The following is a 22,958-nucleotide window of genomic DNA, read 5'->3' as shown; positions in this document are numbered from 1 at the left end:
GCCAGGAGGCGCCGAGAGCCCTAGCCCGTAACGTGCTGCGCCCCTAACGTGTTTTAAGTGCCCTCTGCGGGTGTGGAACTTTGTTGGTATGTATCACCATGCTACATTAACCGCAGCAAGTGTAGGGCATGCCCCCGAGATTACGTGCATTGCACTCAACGCACTATCGCCGCGGGAACATGGTAACGTCTTGACACCTCAAAGCGAGGCGTCATGCCTGAGCTCCGGAACTCGGGCACATTCCCTACAGTTGCTGCGGTTATTCTAGCAAGGCGATACACACGAACAAAGTAGGACATACCGTTCGTGGTTTCATGATCACCCATTATCCCTATGAGTGTCTTCGCCATATCTACCACACGAATAGGCATAATCAGACCTGACTAGCCCGATAAATGCGTTAAGTGCAGTGATCAAGCCTTAATTGAGTCCTCTTGCCCTTTTTCCTCCCATATCCCACAACCGGGCCTCTTGGCATCTCAAGAAAAATGCCCTCCATGTCATTCAAATGGGTACAGGTTGCGACGTTAGATTTCAAAATATGACTTTTAGACAAATGTCTTATGCTTTGGCCTAAGCTTATCTACCACTCAGTACTCTCGATTACGGCGCACGTTAAAGATCCCCAGGTGGTCAAAATTAATCCGGAGCTCTCACTACGGCTCGCCGCATTACGTGCATTGCATCGGCGCGTTAATCAATCACTCAACTGCTCGATACTCACATGGTAAAACTATGGGTGAATCCAGTGTTCGGAGCTCTCAATGGTGTATCCCCCTGGGTATACCGACGAGCAGATTTGCGCTACGAGTAAACATAGTATCGCGATCCAATACTAACGAAAAGAAAGAGCAACAAACCACATCGTTTAAGGACCATTAAATGCGAGTGAATATAAGAAAAGCTGGTTGTCACAGGTTCACTTAGGTTTTTAGCGCCGGTAACGAATTTTTGCAAGCCACAACATTCCTCGAGCAATTTCATATTTGTTTGTCGGCTAAGCATAAGATTGTGATTCGCACAAATAAAAGTCACTGCAATTTGTGCTTCCAACCGACATATTCGGCCCTCTGGTGGCGGTTTCCTACGCAGGAACTGTGCTTACTCTTGGTGACTCGGAAGATGGTTCGAAGCGCAATCAAGCACAAGTCCGGTGGACCAGAAGAATCACACGTACCTGCAGCGTCGGCCACGGTGGTTGCGTGGACATCAAATGTACCGTGGCGGCGTCCGGGGGATACTTCTACCCGGACCATATGCCTCTAATAGGTAAAGCTGCGTTAATTCGCTTTGTCGCTAGTCCATCAAGTACCGCAAGCGTAGAGAAAACAACACTTTGTAGGGGCACCCCTAGCCACCGCGTATTGCAGGAAGTTTAGAGGAAGCCACCTAGCGTTTTCATGATCTAAGGGGTATACTGGCAACCGCGTCAGAGCAACGGCGTGGGACCCACCGAGGCCATACGTCACTGCGCGGCCCAGCAGCTGATGTCCGATTGAAGGCCATATTACGTTGACGTATTCCAAAACTGGGCGATACAATGTTACGCATGCGAGAGTCTTCGTTTCATATATTGAATATGAGAAGTCGCGCTCGCAAACGATCAGCTTTTTCTCTGCTTTTTTCACACTTGACGCACGTGCCTTGTCCCGCTAAGTTCAGAAGATATGATGAGACCTAAGTATTGAAACTGCTTTACACTTTGAAGTGTCATTCTGTAAATTGGTTTGAAATTGAAGTTTACACGCGTTGTTTGCTCATCCGCAAACCACCCAGGTGCTTTTCTGAATGCGTTATTTAATTGCACCTAATCATCGCGATATCGTGCTTTATAAGAGAGCATGCGGGGGTATGCGAAGCGTCCAAGTAACCACGTTGCACGTACGGGGGTTACTCGTTCTAAGAAATAACTGCAATTCTGGAGGAATTCCTATTTCCGCCAGTGAAAAGATGTGGATGGTTCTGAATGTTCGAGTTAATGAATATAACGAAAGTCATTGCTTGTGCAGGCTCCCGATAGACCTCAAGGGGAGGAGTCATAGTTGTGGTGTGCGTCTTGTTTCGGAGTGTCAACTTCGAGACGTGAGGGCCGCAGTAACCTGTAAGGATGTTAAGAGACAGTAAGGTCGTAAAGACAACCAGACTACTTGGAAGAATAATTCCAAAAAACTTCATTTCAGTGGGACATAGCTGCGGTTCGTTTATTAAAACAGATGCTATGCAAATGTAGCAGACATGCGGACATATTGAGGCGAAATAAAACAATATATATGCCCCCATGCAGCTCCAGTCGAACACAGCCCCGGACACTCAGCGAGTTGCGACACCACCTTCCATTCTGGAGAGCAGGTCGCCATTATGCTGGACGTTGATGCCTTCAGGAGGCTACAGGAGGAGTATGAAGAAATAAACCCTGAGCTTGAAAGGGTGCGTGAAAAGAACCTAGTTGCACCATGTATTATGCATACTCTTATATTTTTGCTATTAAACGTTTTTGTTAGTTCAGCGGGTTGTAATTAGTGAATAACGGCGAATTTTAGTATTTCATTTCCTAAATTAATTGTGTATGTCAGTGGTTCTTAACCATGCGTGACCAGGGGATTTCGGTTTGGCTACCAGAAGGGATGCGGGGCCACACGATGAAAGGCACTGATGAAGGTAATTAAAACGGAGCATTCCCACTTGCAGATAAAATGGCCCGTACACCTACCAAATCTCCGTTTTTCTGTGTGGATTTTATGCTGATTTGTACCTATACCGTCAGAAACTTTCCGGTTGGAGCTAACTTCGCCGACACACTTACTATACGGCTGCTCTTTGTGGGTCTCGTATTTCCGTACAGCTGGGGAAGTGCGCAAGAAGCCGCTTAAAAATGCGGGCTGCGCGGAGAAGTGAAACGTGCCTGCTATGCAACAAAGCCTTTTTGCAGGTACTTGTTGCTTTGCCAAAGAGGTTTGGGTCAGATAAAATAATGGTGATCAGGGATCAGGGAAGAGGGCAGGGCGTACCTTTAGAACGCGTTTCGTGGACGTGTGAAATGGTATAGCGGACACCTTGAGGTACTATTACCCCTATTTGAGAACCCCTGGAGTACGGTACCTCAGTGATGTAACAAAAGGCATTTGGGGATTAGAGATATCAAAATGTTTGTTCATTTTTTCTTACTGCGGGTATCGATAAATAAAGGTGTTGTGAGGGTGGTCCTTCGTGCGATGTAAGGTTGCCAGACAAGTAGCGTACTAACATGGTGTCAGTGCTTTGTAATTCATGGATTTGTGTAGCGCTGCATTTTGCGCTGTTATGGGCTTTGCAATATAGGGATAATTGTTCCGGCTTTCTCACAACTGAGCGCCTGGATAACGTTACATTTTCTTACCTGAGGCGAGCGATTACAATGCCTGGTTCTTTTGGGCTGTCGAAGTAGAAGATGCAAGAAAAACCTTACTATTGTCTCACTAAGCGCAATTATAACGTCGCAAGCGATATTCTTTACCCCGAATATGACAAACTGTCTTCCACTTTCGCTGGTTTTTCCACTAGTGTCGAAAGCCAGTGACGGGGAAACCCACAAATCTGAACTTATAGCGAATGTGCCGGCGCATTCTTGTGCTCGTGGTCCTCTCCGGAGCATGCATAGGAACAACATTACCGAGGTTTTTAGAACTTATGAGCCGTGACGTAGCTCCTGTAGATACTGTTTTCTGAACCAAATTGGTGCACCTGGAATTCGTCCAAATTTCAAAAAATAAATTCCCGCACCCCATGGCTATAGGAGCAGAGCAGTGGAAAGCTCGATTAATTTTTACTACCTGGATGTCTTTAACGTGCTCAGGGGTTCGTCGAGAAGAAACGCTTCGTATAGAGTGCCATTAAAATGCTAATACATAGAACAGTACATAGATATTTTACGCCGAAGCTGTAGCCTGTTCTCTAGGATCTCTCGTTTTTCTGTTGCTCGTTTACAGCAAAAAATCGAAACGAGGAAGTTGATATCTTCTTTGGCTTCAGATGAGTATCACGAAGGCACACTCACTTTTCACAGCGAACAAGCACAAACCAGGCCGCATACCCCAATACCTTTTTTCACTTTTTGTTATCACAGATTACAATATATTAAGAACACCGAAAGGGACGGTATGGCGTGCCGTGATTGAGTTAACGGGGGAACACAGCCGGCGGAGAGGTGTCCCTATACCCTAAATATGTGCAATTGTAACTGAAGCGGCAATTTAAAGGTAATAAAAATGCGTTCGGCAATCCGTGACGTGAAATTACAAAACTAGTAGCAACCTGCTCTTTCAGTTTTACCTGTAACGCTATAGCGATTTTCTGAGTCAGTTTAGGAAACATCAAAATGTTTTCGAAATTTACTCAAGTTATGGAATGAATACAATTTAATCTTGGTTAAACTACTGGCTGCTGCGTTCAACAAATTATTTTTACTGCCAATTTAAACTAGCTTCCTATGCATCTTATCTGTACAGTCATTACGCCTGGCAACCAATACCGGTCACCTGTTTTTAATGGAGCAATGACCGCGTGATATTCTCAGTTGAGAATAACCGGCAAAGTCGCCAAGCTCATTACAAGTTCTGCAAGGTCTGTAGAACAAATCTCAATTTTGTAGTCGTCTCTAAATAGAAACAGCGTGTCTTTACTGATAGTTACTATTTGATGGCACCATTTGGAGGGTGCTCAGTCTGTACTGCACCTTTTGCAAAGAACGTCTAATGATTGGCGTTAAAACATTTCTACATCAACTAGCTTGTGAATTTTACTAGGTTTCTTCTTGTGTTACTCGTTTCGCCCCTGCCCCCTTATTTTTAAAATTAGCTTTGCCTACAAAACTGAGGCTGCTGCACTGTGCTTCTTGCAGATGGCAGGAAATCTTCGCAACTTCTAACTTCGGCAGCCGGTGTGAAACAGGATTTCTTGCGAGTTTTTTAACTGCAAGTGTCAGAAACTACACCAAATTAAAAGACGCGGCAATATTAACGACAGTTCACATCTCCGGTTATCTTTATTTTTAGCATTATATACTTTCTGCCCAATTTTTATTTTTTGACGTTAGTCCTTTACAATTCAATGAGGTTATAAATGCATTTTTGTCTTCTAGGTAAAAAGAAGCTCAATACCTCCCAGCGGTTTCTGTGAATACCAATCGTCGTATGGCTTTTCCAGGACATTTACAGGCTGGGTGCCGTCCAGGACGTTATCCGCGGGGGTGACGTCAGTGTAACCTTCGGGGGAGATTTGAGGTGGCCAGTGAGTCCTCGGGTTCTTACAAAGGTATGTCTTCTATTGGCAATACACGTTTCTTTCTTCAATGGCGATTCAAAACTACAAAAATAAGGGCCAGAAACGCTTACGAACTTGCGATCATTATACTTTTCTGCGTTGTATCTTTTTGCTACCGGGTAAAAAATATTTAATAGTGGGATAAAACGAATGCTTATGTCCATCTTTTTAAAGGCGAGAAATCCCTTGTAGCGAAATCTGGGTTCTCGGGAACTTGGTACCGGCGCTGCACTAAACTTTGCTTCAACGCGAACTTTCAACACTCACCTCCAAATATTCTCAGTGACATACAAGGTCGAAAAAATAAATGGAATGTATCAACACGATAGTGCGTTGTAGGCGGACAAAAGTACTCTATCGTGTCCTTAACCACCATGCGCTTTTAGTGACTGTAATGCAGATAAGAAAAACGGGGAAAACGTTTTTTACAACGCAACATCTATCGTCCAGGATGTATCCAGCCATATTGACCAGTCAACTCGTCCATCAGCTGAACCGAAATTAACAAAGTCCGCAATGCCGTAATAGGAGGGTGTCTAAAATGTGGAAACCTAATCGAGATCTTTCAAGTGCAAACCGAGCGTTTTAAATACGCTTATGTTTCTACACAATTAGAGCATTTGGGCAGTGTCGGGTATGGTAGAGAAAACAAGGAGCAGATTAAAAAAGAGCAAGGTCATCTGCGTAGCATGTTTGTTCGGCTTGGGTTCGACGCCACAATATGTGAACTGGTTTAGAGCAGCGTCGCCTCAAAAACGTTTCAATAACGGAGGTCAGCTTGGCTCAACACGTCGGCAGCAATAAAACTTGTGTTGAGGTTTTAGCCAAACAAGCCAACAAGAAATTCATTGCGTATGCTTGTTGTGCACCCTGAGGGACTGATGGCGGGTGCCTTAGCGAGAAGTATTCAAAGGACGAAAGGTACCGTACGCTATTCAAAGGTGTAATTACACTTCGCAGCATGAATCCTAACAATACAATTCATTCACGTTAGGCGGCAGGTAACAGAATATTCACTAGTACTGAAATAACCCTGTAGCAGCCATGTCAATGGAAGATTCAGGCAAACATTTATACCCTATTTCAACTGTGTGGAAATTCAATGGGTTTTTGTAGGTTACTGTGCGCGCCAAACGCGTTCCAGTCTCGTCTAAAACAAACATTTTTGGAACAGGCGGCGAATGCAGCTATCTTGCGCAAGTTATCATGGTCAATAAAAACAAAATAAAAGTAATGCGCACAAATTAGTGTCCGCTCGTGTGCGTCTTGCAAGTAGTGCCAAGTACTCAAACGTAAGCTGCCTCTATATTAAAAAAACTACTCAAAAAGGTGTCCACGTGGGACAATTTAAAGGGCATGAACTTTGCGTCTTAGTCATTGTATCACAGCCAAATGTCCGTGAACCGAACGAATGATAGCAAAAATAATAGCAGTAGTATATCATATGTATTGAAAACGACCGCCTCAGAAGAAGATTCCTCGTGTGAAAGGCATCATGCTTCAGAAAAAAGTTAGACGTGTACGGGCTGGACACATCACAGGAAGTGGCAGCATACGAATCTACACAGTAAGAATAAGGCCTCAGAGGAAGCACTGTAAAATAGTAGATCACGTGAGAGATATATCGGCAAAGTCAAACCGGCTGACTTAAAGTCACTCACAAATTTATTTTGGAATCGCCTCTCACTCACACTCACGCTTATAGCGAGCGCAAGACTTGGAACTTGCTGAAGCTCAGACCACATTCTGGCATAGCATTCAAAGGAACCCAGGACTTACTGAGGCTCAGGAATCACTCGTTTTCACTAGCATACAGACTCAGTCGGGCTTAAACTTATGATGGCATACTAGTCTCACGCTCAGTCAAACTCAGCCGTGAGTCTAAACCTAATTTAGACTGGGCGAGTAGAGGCGTAAGTTAGTATGCCGACCTTCGTTGATAAATGGAATTAAGGGAAAGCGACAAGAACATTATGGAGGAGTACGTTAGCAGAGATGTAGGGTAGGAGCATTTAGAAGCCAATAAAGCGGGCCTTCATAACCCCGGCGATAATAATTTGGCTGCTGCTGCTGGATATCATCGAGTTGTGTAGTATTGGTATTAGTTTTACTACATATTTTACATATTATATTATTAGTCATATATTCATCATCACATCATCACCAGCCTATCTACGCCCACTGAAGGGCAAAGGCGTCTTGCATTAATCTCTAATTATCCCGGTCTTGTGCTAACTGCGACCAATTTATCCCCGCAAACCTTTTGATCTTATCTGCCCATCTAATTTTGTGCCGCCCCCTGCCACGCTTGTCAATCTTATAATATAAATATAAGAAAATTATAATACTCTTTGGGATTCCGAACGCAAAAAGCAGAGGCGTTGCTTGCTGATGGATCATTCACACTTGTTAAAAATGAAGCTAACCCATAGCTCACTTCTTCCTCTTTGTTACGAAGTGCCGAATGTTTTGAAAAAAATGTTTTTGTGAAATGCGAGAAACAAATCTCCACGTCAATGAAAATGCATCAAGACGCATTATTGCGTCCGCAGCTTTATCTCATCTTTGCGAGTGTTCCCAGGTAGCCGTCCTATCTCCAGGAGACCAGACGAAAGTTATTGACGATTTCGACACCCTGAAGAATTTCCAAATTGGCCATGGCGGCTGCACTGAAGCAATGAGAAAAGTAAGAGATTGCCTTCCCAGATCTCGTCTCTCGCCTGTTATCGATGAGTTTGATCCCACGCGTGAAAAATGTAGACGTTGCTTGAAGTACTGGCTAGTGATTTATTTTTGCTGCCAAAGTACCCTTTAACATATTGCTCTTTAAAACATGGCTATATACTTGCTATTTGAATAACCCGACGTTGAAATGTTCGAATAAAACAAGAATTTGAGATATTTCCTGCCATTTAGCGCAATGCGTACCTGTGCTTTCGCTTTTAAATTTATGCCTTGTGTACCCCAGGTCGTCAACATTTATAGATAAAGGTTAATTTATAAGAACGTGGGAAGAGACATACTATGCCATTGGACGCGTGTAATGGAGGAGCCGTAAATGCGAAAAGGGTAAAAAAATGTTTCTTCTCTGTTCACCGAAGGAGAATGGGACGACCTATTTTTACACTTAATTATTATTAGGTGGCGTTTATAAGGTGCAGAATATTCCCAACCCACGTTCAGATTTTAGGAACGGTCGACTGACTGGTTTGTAGTCATTAGAAAACAATCACGGAGGCCCCGCCCCCCATGCAAACGTAAAAGCTTAAACATAAAATTGTTTCGGGTACGAAACCACGACGCGCAACAGTAGCATTAAAGTGCTAAAGACTTGTACACCACTCTTGCTCGGTTTCGATAATCGCTTGTTCTTTTGCGCCGGTTTTCAGTGCCTTGGACAAATAGGAGTCGTTCTTAAAGTGTTTCCAACCCAAGACGTACGAGTGCTGGTTTCCGGTGAAGCATGGACGTTCAATCGTTTTTGCCTGCGTTTAGTCACGGCTACTCCAAGCAGCGACATCAGTTGAGTACTACATCAATATAGTTCGTTTCCCACAAAAATGTCGTGGTGTCTCGGATTTTTCACGCCTTGATCAAAGAGTATACCGAGGGACGAGAGGGTTAAATTGCCACTTCTTTCGACTGCATTCCATTCTCTCGAGATAAAGCCAAGGGTTCTGTATGACGTTTTTGGACGCAATGAAACCCAGGGTAAACAATTTACAGATGTTTATTCAACAATGGGATTTAACGTTTCTTCCGTTTTGATGTAGGTAGGACTCTTAGCATGCATCAGAATATTTGGTGAGGTGAGCTGCCAACTGTTCAATAAAAACCTTGTGGAGCTAACAATACAAAGTGGTATTCAGAGTCTAATGCTCATTATGTCCAGGCATCGGCGACGCCAGCCGTAGTTGCTTGATGGCTTCATGATGCGTGGTCTCTACGCCACGCCTATGCAACACATTTAAAAAGCGTGAGAAACCACTCCCGATGGCTCTAAAAGGCTGTGCGGATTATTAGCGCATTGCTAAGATGCCACTTCTGCTCTAAACGGACTGATGAGTGCTGCGGCCAAACTGATGCGTGTTTTGCTACACTTTACTTCTTTATTTGGCGATACGCACCTAAAACTATGTTAACGGTGCACAAGCCACAATGAACACGTCTCAAAATTGTAAGTTGCGCCAAGTGACACGGCGAGAAAACAATCACTGAACTCTCAGAAGTTACAATGTGTATAACCTCGGCCCATGTCTTGCGTGCGATGTCCATACGAATGATTAGCACGACTTCAGGTGTAGCGATATGATCTCCGTCAGCCCTGTTATTCGCATTACGTAGCCGATGAATTTTTCTACGAAAAACGAAACCCACGACGATTACCCATGCGACGTCACTTGAATTCACACACGTGGCTTCACAAAACGTGAAACAAGAGACAATTGAAAGCACTTAACCTCACCCATTATTATTTCAAGACGATATCCTTTGCAAAGGTTAAATCAATGCATGATTCATGAATAATGGTCGGTTGAGTTGTGTTGGTGAAGCACATAAGTGGAAACTCTTTTTTTATAAAATTAAAGCAAGCTTAAAACAGATGTTAGAGGATCCCACTTCTTCGGTGCCTCTGCCGCCGCCCACAAAGGCTACGAGATCGGCGCCACAAAGGGATAAGGGAGATGTCATGCGTTGGTGTGAGCTTCCTTTAATTTTCATAACTCCTAGCGCATGCCAAAGGCGCGCGCACGGCCGTTACACGTGCCCTTGGGGGAGCGGGAGCGCACAGCTGCGCAAGAGGTCGGCTGCCGCTATCACGTGGAATTCAGCGAGAACGCAGAGGGTGAACGCGCAGATATGCTCGTTGAGTGCACTGCCTGTCTCCCCCGTCTCCGCGTGGGCTCTAGCTCAATGGACAAGACAACGGTCTCTCGCTCCACTTCTCTATTTGTTCCAGGTTCGATTCTTGGTGGTGCCAGTATACTTATCTTCTTTGTTTGAGGGAGGTTTCTGGTAACAACAGTTCCGACAGAACCCTTGGGGGCAGAGGTAAAAAGCTTCGCTTTAAAACGTATTTGTGAGCCTGCTCTAGTTGTTTACAAGATGTTTGCCAAAGTTGAAATATGCCGCATGCAGGACCACCTAGATTTCGAAGTACCCAGAGGGGAGACTGGGTTTAGGAAAGGGTACTCAACCATAGATAACATCCATATTATCGATCAAGTGATAGAAAAATCCGCAGAATCCACAAAACTCTCTTACATGGAATTAATATCAGGAAGCGTTTGTCTGAGTACACACCGCAGCCGTGCAAAGCGCATTGAAAGACGACGGAATAGAGGAGTTCACATAAGACTTCTAGACGACATATACAAAGGATGTACTGTCAGGATAGCACTTCACAAGCAAAGTGATACATTCTCCATCCGAAGGGGAGTAAAACAAGGAGACACTATCTCGCCAAAACTGCTGACAGCATCCTGGAGGGGGTATACGGAAGCTTGACTGTGAAAAACAGTATTAAAGATAAACGAAGAATACTTGGGACATTTCATGTTTGCAGACGAAATGGTCTTGTTGGGTGAGATTGCAGAGCACCCAAAAAAAGCTTGAGGAACAGAAATCGGAAACCCGGGCCGTAAGCTAAAAATAAATGCGAATAAATCAAAAGTAATGACGAATAAGCATGCCGAAAAAAAAGCCCCCTTTAGCTTAGAAAACGAAACACTAGAAATAAAAGAATAAAACTACCTCAGACAAATGGTAAGTGCTGACCCTAACCACAAGAAAAAGATCTGGCGCAGAATAGGTATGGGCTGGGGAGCACTCGGAAAGCCCTTACCAAATAACAAAGAATAAGCCACCTCTATATACACAAAGGAAAAATATTCAACCAGTGCATACTGCCGGTGATGCCATACGGAGCTGTAGCTTGGCACTTTCCTACACAATTGAAAATCAACTTACATCGGCCCAATGGGCCAGGGAACGATTAATGATAGGAGTAACACTTTGGAACAGGAAACGAGCTTCCTTAATCAGGCAACAAACTGGAGTAGAAGTATCGTAGTTGAAGTAAAGAGAACAAAATGGACTTGTGCTGGCCTTGTAGCATGACGAACCGACCCTCGGTGGAAAATTAGAAAAACAGATTGGATACCGAGCGATGAGTTTAGAAGAAGGGGAAGGCCAATAACATGATGAAATAGAAAAATTCGGTGGCCAACAGTGGACTCCAGCCACGCAGTACAGAAGTGGATGGAAGTAAATGGGAGAAGGCCTTCGGCCAGCAGTGGAACTCACTAGGCTGTTGATGAATGATGATGGCAACACTACTCATCTCGTAGAGCCGCTGGCAGAAACATTGACCTTTAAATCAATGCCTATACTCGGTGACAACTTAAGAACGGCACCGGGAGTTGCCGCTGGGCCTTATCACCGTAGCCGGATGTTTTTCCGCGCGGCACAAGTAGGGCGTTACTAGGAATATTTTGAACATGGCGTGAGCCGTTCCCGTGATTTTTTGGACTTAATATGCTTATAAACGACTCCAGTGACGACAAACAAACTGCGTGAGACAAGGCAGACGATATCACGCATTCATAGCAAACCCCTTTCAAAACGCGCGCGCACTGACGTCACGGGTCCGGCGCTTTGGCGGAGTGATACACTACACGAGGTGGTGCCGTTCTTGAGTTGTAACCGAGTATAGAGTTTGTCTTTTCATTAACAACCGAAATCGGTAATTTTTACTTCTGCGATCGAAGCCGAATATTCCAAGCAAGAGTAACTTAAAAATGTAGTTTTTTTAAGTCAGGCTCTCTGGCTTTGAATAGCAGAAAATTGCTTTTGTAGCCATCTTCTCCGCTGAATAATGTATTCAAAAACATACAAAGTACTTTCTTTAGCCACCACCATGCAGTGTAGGACATTTCGCTAAAAATTTAGAGCTCATCTTAAATACCCCTGCACATACACCTGGGGTCACAATCAATATGTCAAGCACCCTGAAGTGTACGTAGTGCGGCGAACCTCGTCGAAACGCCGGTGAATGGACCTTGTAGCGCCGTGCTTGTAACTCTGAGCAATCAGTCCCTCCTCGCCTGAGTAGTCTGTACATTCTCTGGAAACAAATAGTCCCATAGCACCAATAATATGCTTGGAGTCCTTTTTTATGGGTAAATGACGGCAGCCCTTGTAGTTCGCCATAGTGGCTCAGAAGTGCTTGTTTTTCGGCTATCTTTGTGAAGATGACAGGGCTGACGGAGCATCTCACACCACCCTAAATCCTTACTTGCAATACCGCGCATGGTACATCGACTGCGAGGAAAGTATGCAACGTATCCTCCGTTTTTGTCCGGCCAGTGGCCCAAATCTAACAGACCACTTGAGCTAAAGCTTAGCAGACACCATGCTAATTATACTAAGCAACAACGCTTGCTTCCCGTATTTTCAAGGAATACTAAAGCGATGCGATGGGACAGTGGGGTTGGATTGGGTAGGAATGGGTTCGAACGTGCAGCAGACCCCAATGTATAAGGGGTGAACATTAGGGCTCTGGTAAACTGGACGAAGGGGTATATGGTCAAATTCATATGTTCATATTCGAAAATTAGTGTAGTGCTTAGGTGAAGATTTTTCTTACAAACAAACTGGCGGGTACGTGCAAAACCGTCTGCAGAAAGACCACGTGATTGCAGGGAGATGCCTACTTCGGCAGTGGCTCAAGGCATCCGCATTAGTACGTCAAATTTCGAAAAAGTGTTGTCTAGCGTGTTGAAAAATGATGTGGTATATTAAAAAAAAGCCAGACTGGAAGGTGTGTGAAGATTTGGCGTTAGCGTCGTGCACTCTCAATGAACAAATGTCCACAGTGACATATTCCTTGCAGTCTATCAGGTGAGGTTTTCATCCAGTACGGGGTAAAAATAATATTCTTTCATTACACCTTGAACAGGTGCTTTTAGGGATAGTCGCCATCAATTACAAGTGCAGTCAATTACAGCCCGCCTCTGTAAGAAAAAATTCATTGCCTCAAACGTATATGAAAGTGCAGTTCTTAAACACCAGTAGAATGCAGACTTGCCTTTTTAGCTTAGTTGACAAACAACTTTACCAAGCAGCATGAGGGGTCGGTCCGACGGTATGTTGCAGGTCGTTTTCCCGACCAACCTAGCCATAAGTTCGCGCTCGTATCGTGGTCCTCGCTCTTCTTTGTGCTGTCTCTTGCGCTGCGTTTGGATATAAACGCCACCCACTTAATCCGCTTACTACTAATTACAAGAAAGCGCGTGAGGTAATACGTGTTTATATTCGATTACCGCGATACGCCAGCCAAAGCATACATTGACACAAACGGTCGCTTCGTCATATTTTCGCATAATTAGCAACGCAGGTAAGCCGCCATTTTAGTTCATTTTTACTGCGAACAGTCATATGACTCGCAGGATATAACATCCAAAGTCGCGGTACTGAGTCAGAAAGCCAGCGTGGAAACACACATGGCAGGCATAGTATCCATTTGCGCCATAAAAGTAAAAAAAGTGTGATGAAGTGGCAGAAACCGCGGTGACAGGAACGTTCGTATACGCGCAGCCATCCTAGCTTAAAAAGCTACCTCGTGAAATTTACTGCGTTTTAAGAATGTTTCCAGTTATGTAATAAAAGTTTGTTCTAGTTATGTGAAAAACTTCTCGTAGATCATCGTTTGTTACGTATAAACGGTTTCACTTCAGGATAATGACAAAGTATGCCTCAAAATCTTGCTACAAATAAATGCTGCACCAATGAAAGTGGAATACCCGTATTTTGTTTCTTATCAACTGGAGGGAGCAAAAACAAGCGGGTTACGCGAACAACAACGACACGCTTCAGTACCAACGTATGCTTTGGCTTGTAAGAAGATTTCAAGACAAGGAACGTGTGAGGGTCGGCATAAACTTACAAAATTCCAAGCCAAGAGAGGAACAGCTGTTTTACCTGTGCGTTCAACGCTTTCAAAGATTCTATTCTGCACACACGTCCAGTAAAAAAAGAATGAAAACAAGCGTTTTGCGTTGCCACCCAAATAGGTGACCTGCTTGGGAAAGCTGCCAAGGAAAGTGGCCTTTGTGATGTTGTTGCTGGAATCCTCCCAAGGGTGGTCGTGAGCTCGGCGGAAGACACACCAGCTAACTCATTCGGTGTTTCTAGCACGGTGAGTCCAATTATGAGCCTGGATTTCTGCACTTTACTGCTTGTAAACTTCAAGGGTGAGCGGTATGGCGATAACGTTCCTTTCTGAAACTTTTGAGCGTCGCTTTGTCTGCCAGGATGTAGCCGTTCATTTCTGTACTTGTATTTTCCCCGACATTTTGTGTTTATTAACACAAGTGCCTCTTCATCTTACGTCCACAAAATATTGTTCGTAGCGGCGGACGACGTGGCTTTGTTCAAGGTAGAAAAGTTTCGTGGAGCGACTTTGTGCGCCGCTAACGGCGCAAATAATACAGAAGCGGCGAAGGACAACTGTACAAAATGACCTGGCTGGCGAGCGTTGGGGAATCAAATGTCGCAGCGTTTGACCTGCGAGCATTTTTTCTTTCCGGGTGATTATTTCTGAAACCGTCGATGTACATTCAGAACACCGGCAATCAGAGACAACCGTATCACCTTGATGTCGACAGGGCAAAGCGTTTTCCCTATCAAATAAGATAGCCTGCTATGCGACAAACAAAACAAAGACAAGAAACAACGCGCTTCGCTTTGTAAACGGATAAAAGATCTGGGAGCGGGAAGACCGGACGACAAAACACAAAAGTACAAAAAAAAAACAGAAGGCATGGTTTGTGAGAATATTTGATACCGGTATTTTAGGCCTACCGCAAAGGACAATTAGGTGTTCACAACCGGCCGAATGTCACAGGAGCTTTGCCTTTTCCAGATATACTCTAAATAGACGTGCTGTACGGCTTAGAGAAACACTATAACAGCAATTTATGTCCCTTTGATAATGCGGATCGGCAAGGTATGTAAACATACCTTGCCGAGCACAGAGAGGCATTTTTATGCGATTTTTCTGCATCAATTCGCCTCAGCATGACCGACCTGCTGGTAAAGTGAGACCCCAAAGCATTTGTTCGAAACGTGCAAATTATGTCTCAAAATAACTTTAAATACAGCCACCAGTGAAGTTTCTGAAGTATTTTGACTGTTGTAATTACGAGAAACTCGCGAAACCTCGGCTGCCTTTGAGTAGTAGCATTCTGGTGCAATTAACGGAATTGACTTTAGCAAAACTCCTCCATGCTCATCTGGAGATGGAGCGAGGCGGGCGGGAAAGGGCGTAAGGAGTGGACGCATAAGAGAGGCATTTACTAAGCAGAGGACTCTGAAAGCTATAATTTGTCGGCGGAATTTAGAGCGATGTTTGCAGATACAGGGACAATTTTTTTTATTTCGTTTGTTATTATTTTTATTTATGTATCTAGTTTTTATTTGTTTGTTTGTTTGTTTGTTTGAAGCTAAAACCTGGCATGGGGCCATAACACAACGTTCTTTCATGGCCAAGCACGCTAAAAGAGCAGAACTAGATCTTCAAAACGTCCTCGACTACCCTTTCCGTCACGTGCTTCACGCAAATCAGAGGGACACTATACTCCACCTTGACGTGGCCACACAAAGTGCAGCTCGCCAACGGCGTTGTAGCGCAGATCTGATGGGCTCGGTGAACAACCTTTACGGATCACTTCGGAAAATTTAGCCTTCTGTGGCAATATACAACACACAATGGTTGACTAGAAACGCTTTCGCTCCCTAATTGCGGTTTATGTACACTTTTACCACAACAACTTAAATAGAGGGGGAGTGCTCAAGCTCGGGCGCTCAAGCTTCCGAACGGGCATATTGGCGTTTGGGAAAACACTCCGACACCTGACAAACACGTGATCAACCTCTGGGATAGCCACAAAACCGTCCACCTTCAATACTTCTGCCATTGCAAGAATTTAAACACCTACTCAAAAAGGATCCAGCGAGAAAAGAGCTCGCTCGTTGACTACTGCGCAAGCTACAATTAGCGGACCGTTTCCTACAAGCTGTGGTGCACACACATAGCTTTCTTCAGTAAAACTAAATTTCTTAACATCACGAAATACCGGCCACTTCCTGTTTATAGACACAGACGAATTCGAAATAATTGCAGCCGAAACATTTTCCCCACAAGACAACTTACGATTCGAGTGTCTACGCCCCAATCTACAATGATCACATGAAGGCGAAGAACACATTCTTCCCCATTCAAGAACTGCTAACGACATTTGAGGCTGTTAATACCAAGAGCGGTGCCGAAAAATGCAACATTACTTGGAAAATGCTCCACAACCTTGACGAGCAAGCCATCGAACAGCTGTAAGTAGAAATTAACAAAATATGAGAATCTGGCATACTCAGAATTGAATGGAACCACTCTGCCATGCATCCAATCACAAAGCCTGACAACCTCTCTACTGCCGTTTCCAAACTTTGCCCTATTTCACTTATGCCCACTCTCTACAAGTTGATGCAGCGCATGAAACTTATCCATCTCATCTACCTACTCGATCAGGCGCATAACCACATTAAAGACACCGCATAAACCGGCTTTTGGCCCTGCTTCATCACTCATGGCAGCTTGCACTTATTACAGAGCAATGATAGGAAAGAGGTAGAAAAACAACATCAAGTTATCACCAGGAGTACTCCTTACCACTGACTTCAAGAAAGCATTCGACCCTGCTTCCCACGACTTAATCATTGCGATTTTGAATAACCCTCACATCGGTTACATCGGTTAGAGACCTACCATTCTTGTGAAACTTTTTGTGCAACCACATTTTTTAAAATCCGTAAGAGTAAAAAACACCTCTCAATCACCCACAACTGCAGAGATGCACCGCATGGCGATATTTGGTCTGCAACTGTTTTCAATGATGTTGTGCGAAAAATTGCCAATCAACTCCGACAATAACCTTACATTCAAAGCACTATATATAGGGACGGTATTGCTAGAACAAAAAGTAAAATGAAATTGCTTTTGCTGGCATCGACAACGTACAACCAAGAAACTTAACATACTTACGGTGTGTATATGGAGAACAGTGAAACTGTTATGCCAAAGAAACCTGCCATCGGGATTCATCGGGTTCCTAAGAAAGCAAAGTGGCGAAGGAACAGCCACGAAACCTTTTTGTATACCACGGAAACTGAGGACCCTTATTGCAACAGATGGCCCAGGAGCAGAATGTGTTAGTATCGTCGAAATCTACTCGTAACTACTTGTAACAGTCAAGCTGTTTAGGCTCTTCGGATCGTGCGTCTGGTGAGATCAGCGGTGTCGCCCAAGCTTGCGCGTGGGCTTTCGTAACGTGTAACGTACCTATGTGGAACATTCACTAGGAATTTAACAGCAGGGGTGTTTAAGCTCTAAGGTGTGCCCTCAACAAACAGAAAAAATGCCAAAAAAATGCAGAGCTCACGTGAACATGCGCCTTGTGAGAGCGCGCGGTGTCGTCTAGGCTTGCGCGTGGGCTTGAGCAAGGTGAGGGCCTTGCAAACAGAAAGAAAAAACAAATATTGAGCGCGTGCCAGTCAGCGTTTGGCGCCCGGCGTCGTCATTGTTGTTGTTTGTCCTTGTAATGGCTCGTACCCACGTATTGGCTGGTCCAGAAATCGGGCATAAGGAGTGGGGCACGTGCTACACAGAACTGCAGATTACAAACATAGGCATTTGAATGGAGAAAAAGCATACAAACACAACCGAGAAAAATACCCACCTGCGCTAATAAAAGTCGGAGTCACCGCGGTGGCGGCACAAGTCTATCTGATTCTGTGCTGTGCACAGGGGATATGGTGCGACCAAGAAAAAAATTCGGACGCCTTATTAAGAGGTGGCTTATCATAGAGCGCCAAACTTCCAGGCGAGAATGCAATCGCCCAGAAGAACAACAAGAACTGGTAGTACAGGTCTGCGACGGGGGGGAGCGCCCTCGGCAATGACATTGCTGCGACGGACGATAAGGTATCCAAAGAGTGAATAGGGAACTGTACAAATAGAGCACTTATATACTTTGCTTTGTCTTTGATTTGGTCTTCGGCTCAGGGGTTCTATGTATATACACAGGGTGCAGGGTTCTCTGTGACTTATGTGGCGGTCGTAGAGTTTAGCTGATTCAGACGAACACAACTGTGCAATGATATCAGGCATCACCGTTGTGCAGGCTGACTTTGTTTTTTACGATGAACCTCAGAAAAACTTAAACACATAAATTTTTGAACTACCGTAAGCAGCTAGAGAGCCAGGGTCTAACCATCCATGGTTTGCATTGGGCTCTGCCAACTATCACAGCCCCCCATTATATCGGTCTATATTCCGTGCGCGGCCTTTATGTACCATTTCTCAAGAACAATTCAAATGGCATGCCAATATTTGTAATAATTATCTCAGAAAAAATCATGAAAAAGTTTCAGTAGCGTAAAGTAATAGGACTGTTTTCTGATAGATAACCGTAGAAAAAATTATCTTCACTAGGGGCGCCTTTTTAGCGAAGTACCAGCGGCCTCTTGCAAAGGGGGAGACGAGCAATTGCCTGATGACAGCATGTACTCGAAGGCTGGAAGCAGTGAAAGCAAGACCGCAGATGGTAAGCGTCTGATAATTTACTTTTTCCTGTGTTGTACTTATCTTTGGATGGGTGAGTACTGTACATATTTTATCAATAATTTTTTTTTTAATTTTTGTGACCGGGGTTTATCCAAGAACAGTAATATGTAACGCCTTCACCAGCAACAGATAAAGGTCAATGTTGTATTTTGCAAGAAATCAAACACGCGTAGAGATGTTTAGGGCTTCTTTTGTTTCTTACGTGCACAAAAAACCAGCCACATTTTGAGTGTGTTGGGAACCGCTTCCATATTCACCTATTTGTAGCAGCAGAAGTTTAAAATGTCAAGGGCATCCGAACAGTGATGCTCTGCACGTAACAACGTTCAGCAATCTGCAGTAGCGCAACAAATTTTTGCCCTACATTTAACTGCGTACACGGGGCTTCCCATCTAGTTAACACTCATTTTCAAACTGGCGAGTATCGAAATATTAAGCATGTGGCCCGCAGATGTGTTTACAAATCATGTGCTTTTATTAAGATAAAGTGCACAAATTTTAGCCAACTATCTATTCGAATTGTAAATATCACCACCTAGTATTTTGCACGAGTAATGGGAGTAGTTCGAAAATATCTATAAGAGAAGCTCTCTATTCGAAGAACCACGTATTCGTGCCTTCATTGTCACTGCCAACATAATTTCTGCCGGAGTGACACATGGGTCGGAGAACATTTAAATTTGAACTTAACCGCTTATATGCTTTGTGGTGTGGTTGTTCGCGTGCGTGCGTGCGTGCGTGCATGCGCCTAAGGAATGCGATTCTTCCTTTACTGTTGTTAAGCGTGGTGTACGGCAGGGTTTCTTAGTAGTTCCTCTGCTCTTTTTATTATATATAATGGCCCTCCGAATGATATTCACTCCTCCATAACACTATTCTGTGATGATTGACGTTATTTATCTTGAAATGTATGACAAAACGGACAACATTAACTTCAGACCAATCTTCACACTATCTCAGAATGGTGCAGCAAATGCCACATGACACTTACCATAAACGAATGCAAAATAAGTAAGACCATTTCTCTCTATCCTTACCTTCCGCAGCCCTTTCATTACAACAGCCCTTTCATTACAGCACTTCTTGAATGTGTTAGTTCATACAAGTATCTTGGGCTTCACATCAGCAATGATTTGACATAGAACACACACATTTTAACGTCTGAAGTTATGAAAACCGTTCTTCAGGGTAAAGTCGCCACTACTCTTCACATGGCACATCGTTCCTTAAGCTAATACTTTATTGGACACAAATTCACTCTCAAGTGGAGGATCCGTCGGCAGTATGGGACGCTGCACAACAAAACCTACTTTCTCTTCTAGAATCTACACGGAACCGCTCTGCGTGATTCATAGTTTCTGACTATTCCCGTTCCTCCCGTGTTCCCATAATAAAGAATAACCTTGATCTACCAAGTGTACACAATCGTCGAAAAATGTTACTTCTTTCCCTGTTTCCCTATCTTTTTCCACAACCCATCTGAGACGCGCCCAGGTCTCCCGTACAACTCGCCCCGCATTGACCATCAGTTCAAGGTTGCCACTTTCTTTGACCACGCAAAAGCAAACTCAGAATCATTTCTCCCCAAAACGTCTGGAGGATGAGGCCACTTCAACCACCGCATTGTGTCCATTGAAGATCCTGCATCATTCATAATGGGCCTTTATTTTTATGTTCCGCAGTAACCTGGTTTGTGAAAATTTTTGCACCCACTGCCTCTACTTCTACAATGTTACCACTTTCATCCACTGTACCCACCCCTCTGTAACCCAGTAAGAGCCCTCTGAGTAAATAAATAAATAAATAAGTAAATAATCTATTATTTCTTTCATAAAGAAATTATAAATAAATAAATAAATAAATAAATAAATAAATAAATAAATAAATAAATAAATAAATAAAGGAAACCATCATCGGAATTTCCTATTCACTGAGGTATAGCTGCAATGGCATGCAGGGACGTATGCTAGCAATGTTATTTTTAAGCCATTTTGTCACACAGAACGGTGAGTTTTTCGCTGGCGCTTCCTTGTTTCATTTTTGTTTTCATCCACTTTGTGGGCATTTGCTCTCATTTTAAATACACTCATTTTTTTGTTGCAGGAAAATTATGCGGTCCTGATGAGAATCCCATGGAGGGACTTGTTCGCGTCACTCGTGACTGGGTTAACATAGAGTCTAATGAGGTGAGAGCCAATTTCGTGCTTCCTGAACACGTTTAATTCGCCTTATTGTCAACTTTTTTGACATGTCAGTCCCTAAATTGGTTATTCCCTTCACTTCTACCGCAATATATTTGACCACTGACACACACACTCTCCATGTAGATCTAAAAAGAGTAACCAGGACAGCACGTTCGATTTTCCAGAACACTGCCGTAAGCTTACGAGCCATGATTAGACGTTTGACACGAAACAGCAAATATTGGCACCACAAATTTATCGTCGCATACCGCCTACACCATGTTCCATGTTCATAGCTGAGTGCATATTCTTTAAAGCAGAGCACATTTAACCCTGGCAATGTTCGAACTTCCAAAGATCAAGCATTGTGTTGTTATATTGAGGGCAACAGATTCACAAAAAGGTCGGCATTAAGTTGAAGAACTTTGCTTCATTCGCAGCAGTCGAAAACATACTTCCACCGAGGGTGTTGAACAAGAGTAAGAAAAAAATTTTATACCCAATATTTACCTTGGTAGCAGTTATGTTCAGACAGAACTGAAAGTGACACCAGTGACAAAGCTTTTGACTTTTTGATAACTTAGATGAATAAGTACAGAGTGGGTGGCTTTATAAGCAAAGACAGTTTAGGCAGTAAACGAGACATTCAAAAGCAAAGCTTTTTTCCTCATCTCCCCACTTTCCCGGCACTGTTGTTGCTGGTGCTGCTGCGGGTGCTGCGGTAGCAAAATTTCTTACGCATGCCACTGGGTGCGCTGCATTAGATAACGCACGCCTTCACATGTGTAGGCCCCTGTCGCCCTCACTGCGAAGCCTTTCACAGTTGGTGGGTTCTTGTGCGCTTGCAGTTTGGTTCTGGACAGCATGCTAGCATTGAATGCAAAAGGGAATCATAAACACACGCCATCAAGCTGTTTACCTTCGCACTCCCCGCTGCTCATCATTGTGAAAAATGTAACACAATTCCGCGCACACTAACACATTAAAAAAATTTACATGCTAGTTCGTTTGAAACGAGTTATACCAGGACCAGGTCGCCGTGCAATATTTTATGTGGTGCCCCTGCAACTGTTCTTTGGAGTCACAAACACAATAAATGCGATTTAAACATCAAATGCTTTCTTTATGGTATCCACCGATTTTTTAACACTTGTGCCGTATCTTTCGTCAACACAGGGTAGCCCAAGAGAGGAGAAGCGAGTGAACGGGATGCCAGTGCACCTTGCCTGCCACTCTGGTAGAGTTGAAACCGTCCGTTTGATGGCAACATGCGGCGCTGACTTGGAGAAAGAAGATGGCGATGGGGACACACCATTGCATTACGCAGTGCATGGGTTGGTGAAACCTATAACATTTTGCCAAGTTGCAACGTACGAAGCGAAAACAACGTTTGGTAGTACTTAGTGCTTAGCGGTCACAAACAATGCAAAGTGAAACTAGACAGACCTTGTCGTACCTCATTTTTCTACCCTATTTTGTAGCTTTCGCTACCGCAATATCCCATATGCAATGCGGTTGTAAAACAGGAGTTTGAGAAGATAGCATCCATACACGATCTAAGTGGTGTGGGATTTGTACAGGAGGACTTATACAGGGCATGAATCATATAGCAGGGATGTAGGAATGGCGGCATACAGGAAATGTGTTGAGTATCCGTACAGAAGACAGCTATACAGAAGTGCGGGTTTTATGTAAAGCTGTCTTATGGGTGACGCTTAAAGTTTGGGGTGGTCAAGCTTAGTTTTCGCTTGATCTATGCTGCGACACAACCTGAGCATGGTGGTCTTGCATGATGG

General features: G+C 43.9%; 1 protein-coding gene across 1 annotated transcript in view; it reads left to right on the top strand.

Moving 5' to 3' along the window:
• The window catches only part of LOC144138755 (E3 ubiquitin-protein ligase MIB2-like), an 81,341-nt gene that overhangs the window by 36,432 nt on the left and 21,951 nt on the right, over positions 1-22,958 (top strand). The window contains exons 6-14 of the mRNA XM_077671167.1: positions 1,093-1,269; positions 2,285-2,427; positions 5,182-5,289; positions 7,880-7,984; positions 8,688-8,820; positions 14,373-14,497; positions 18,848-18,959; positions 21,083-21,165; positions 22,339-22,496. Coding sequence (XP_077527293.1) covers positions 1,093-1,269; positions 2,285-2,427; positions 5,182-5,289; positions 7,880-7,984; positions 8,688-8,820; positions 14,373-14,497; positions 18,848-18,959; positions 21,083-21,165; positions 22,339-22,496 — 1,144 coding nt within the window. The remainder of the gene's footprint in view (positions 1-1,092; positions 1,270-2,284; positions 2,428-5,181; positions 5,290-7,879; positions 7,985-8,687; positions 8,821-14,372; positions 14,498-18,847; positions 18,960-21,082; positions 21,166-22,338; positions 22,497-22,958) is intronic.

This window comes from Haemaphysalis longicornis, unplaced genomic scaffold, assembly GCF_048455015.1.
Source record: "Haemaphysalis longicornis isolate Haplotype H1 unplaced genomic scaffold, Haemaphysalis longicornis Haplotype H1 scaffold_5, whole genome shotgun sequence".
Classification (NCBI taxonomy): domain Eukaryota; kingdom Metazoa; phylum Arthropoda; class Arachnida; order Ixodida; family Ixodidae; genus Haemaphysalis; species Haemaphysalis longicornis.
Note: the sequence above shows the minus strand (reverse complement) of the source record. Positions and strands in the feature narration are given on the sequence as shown.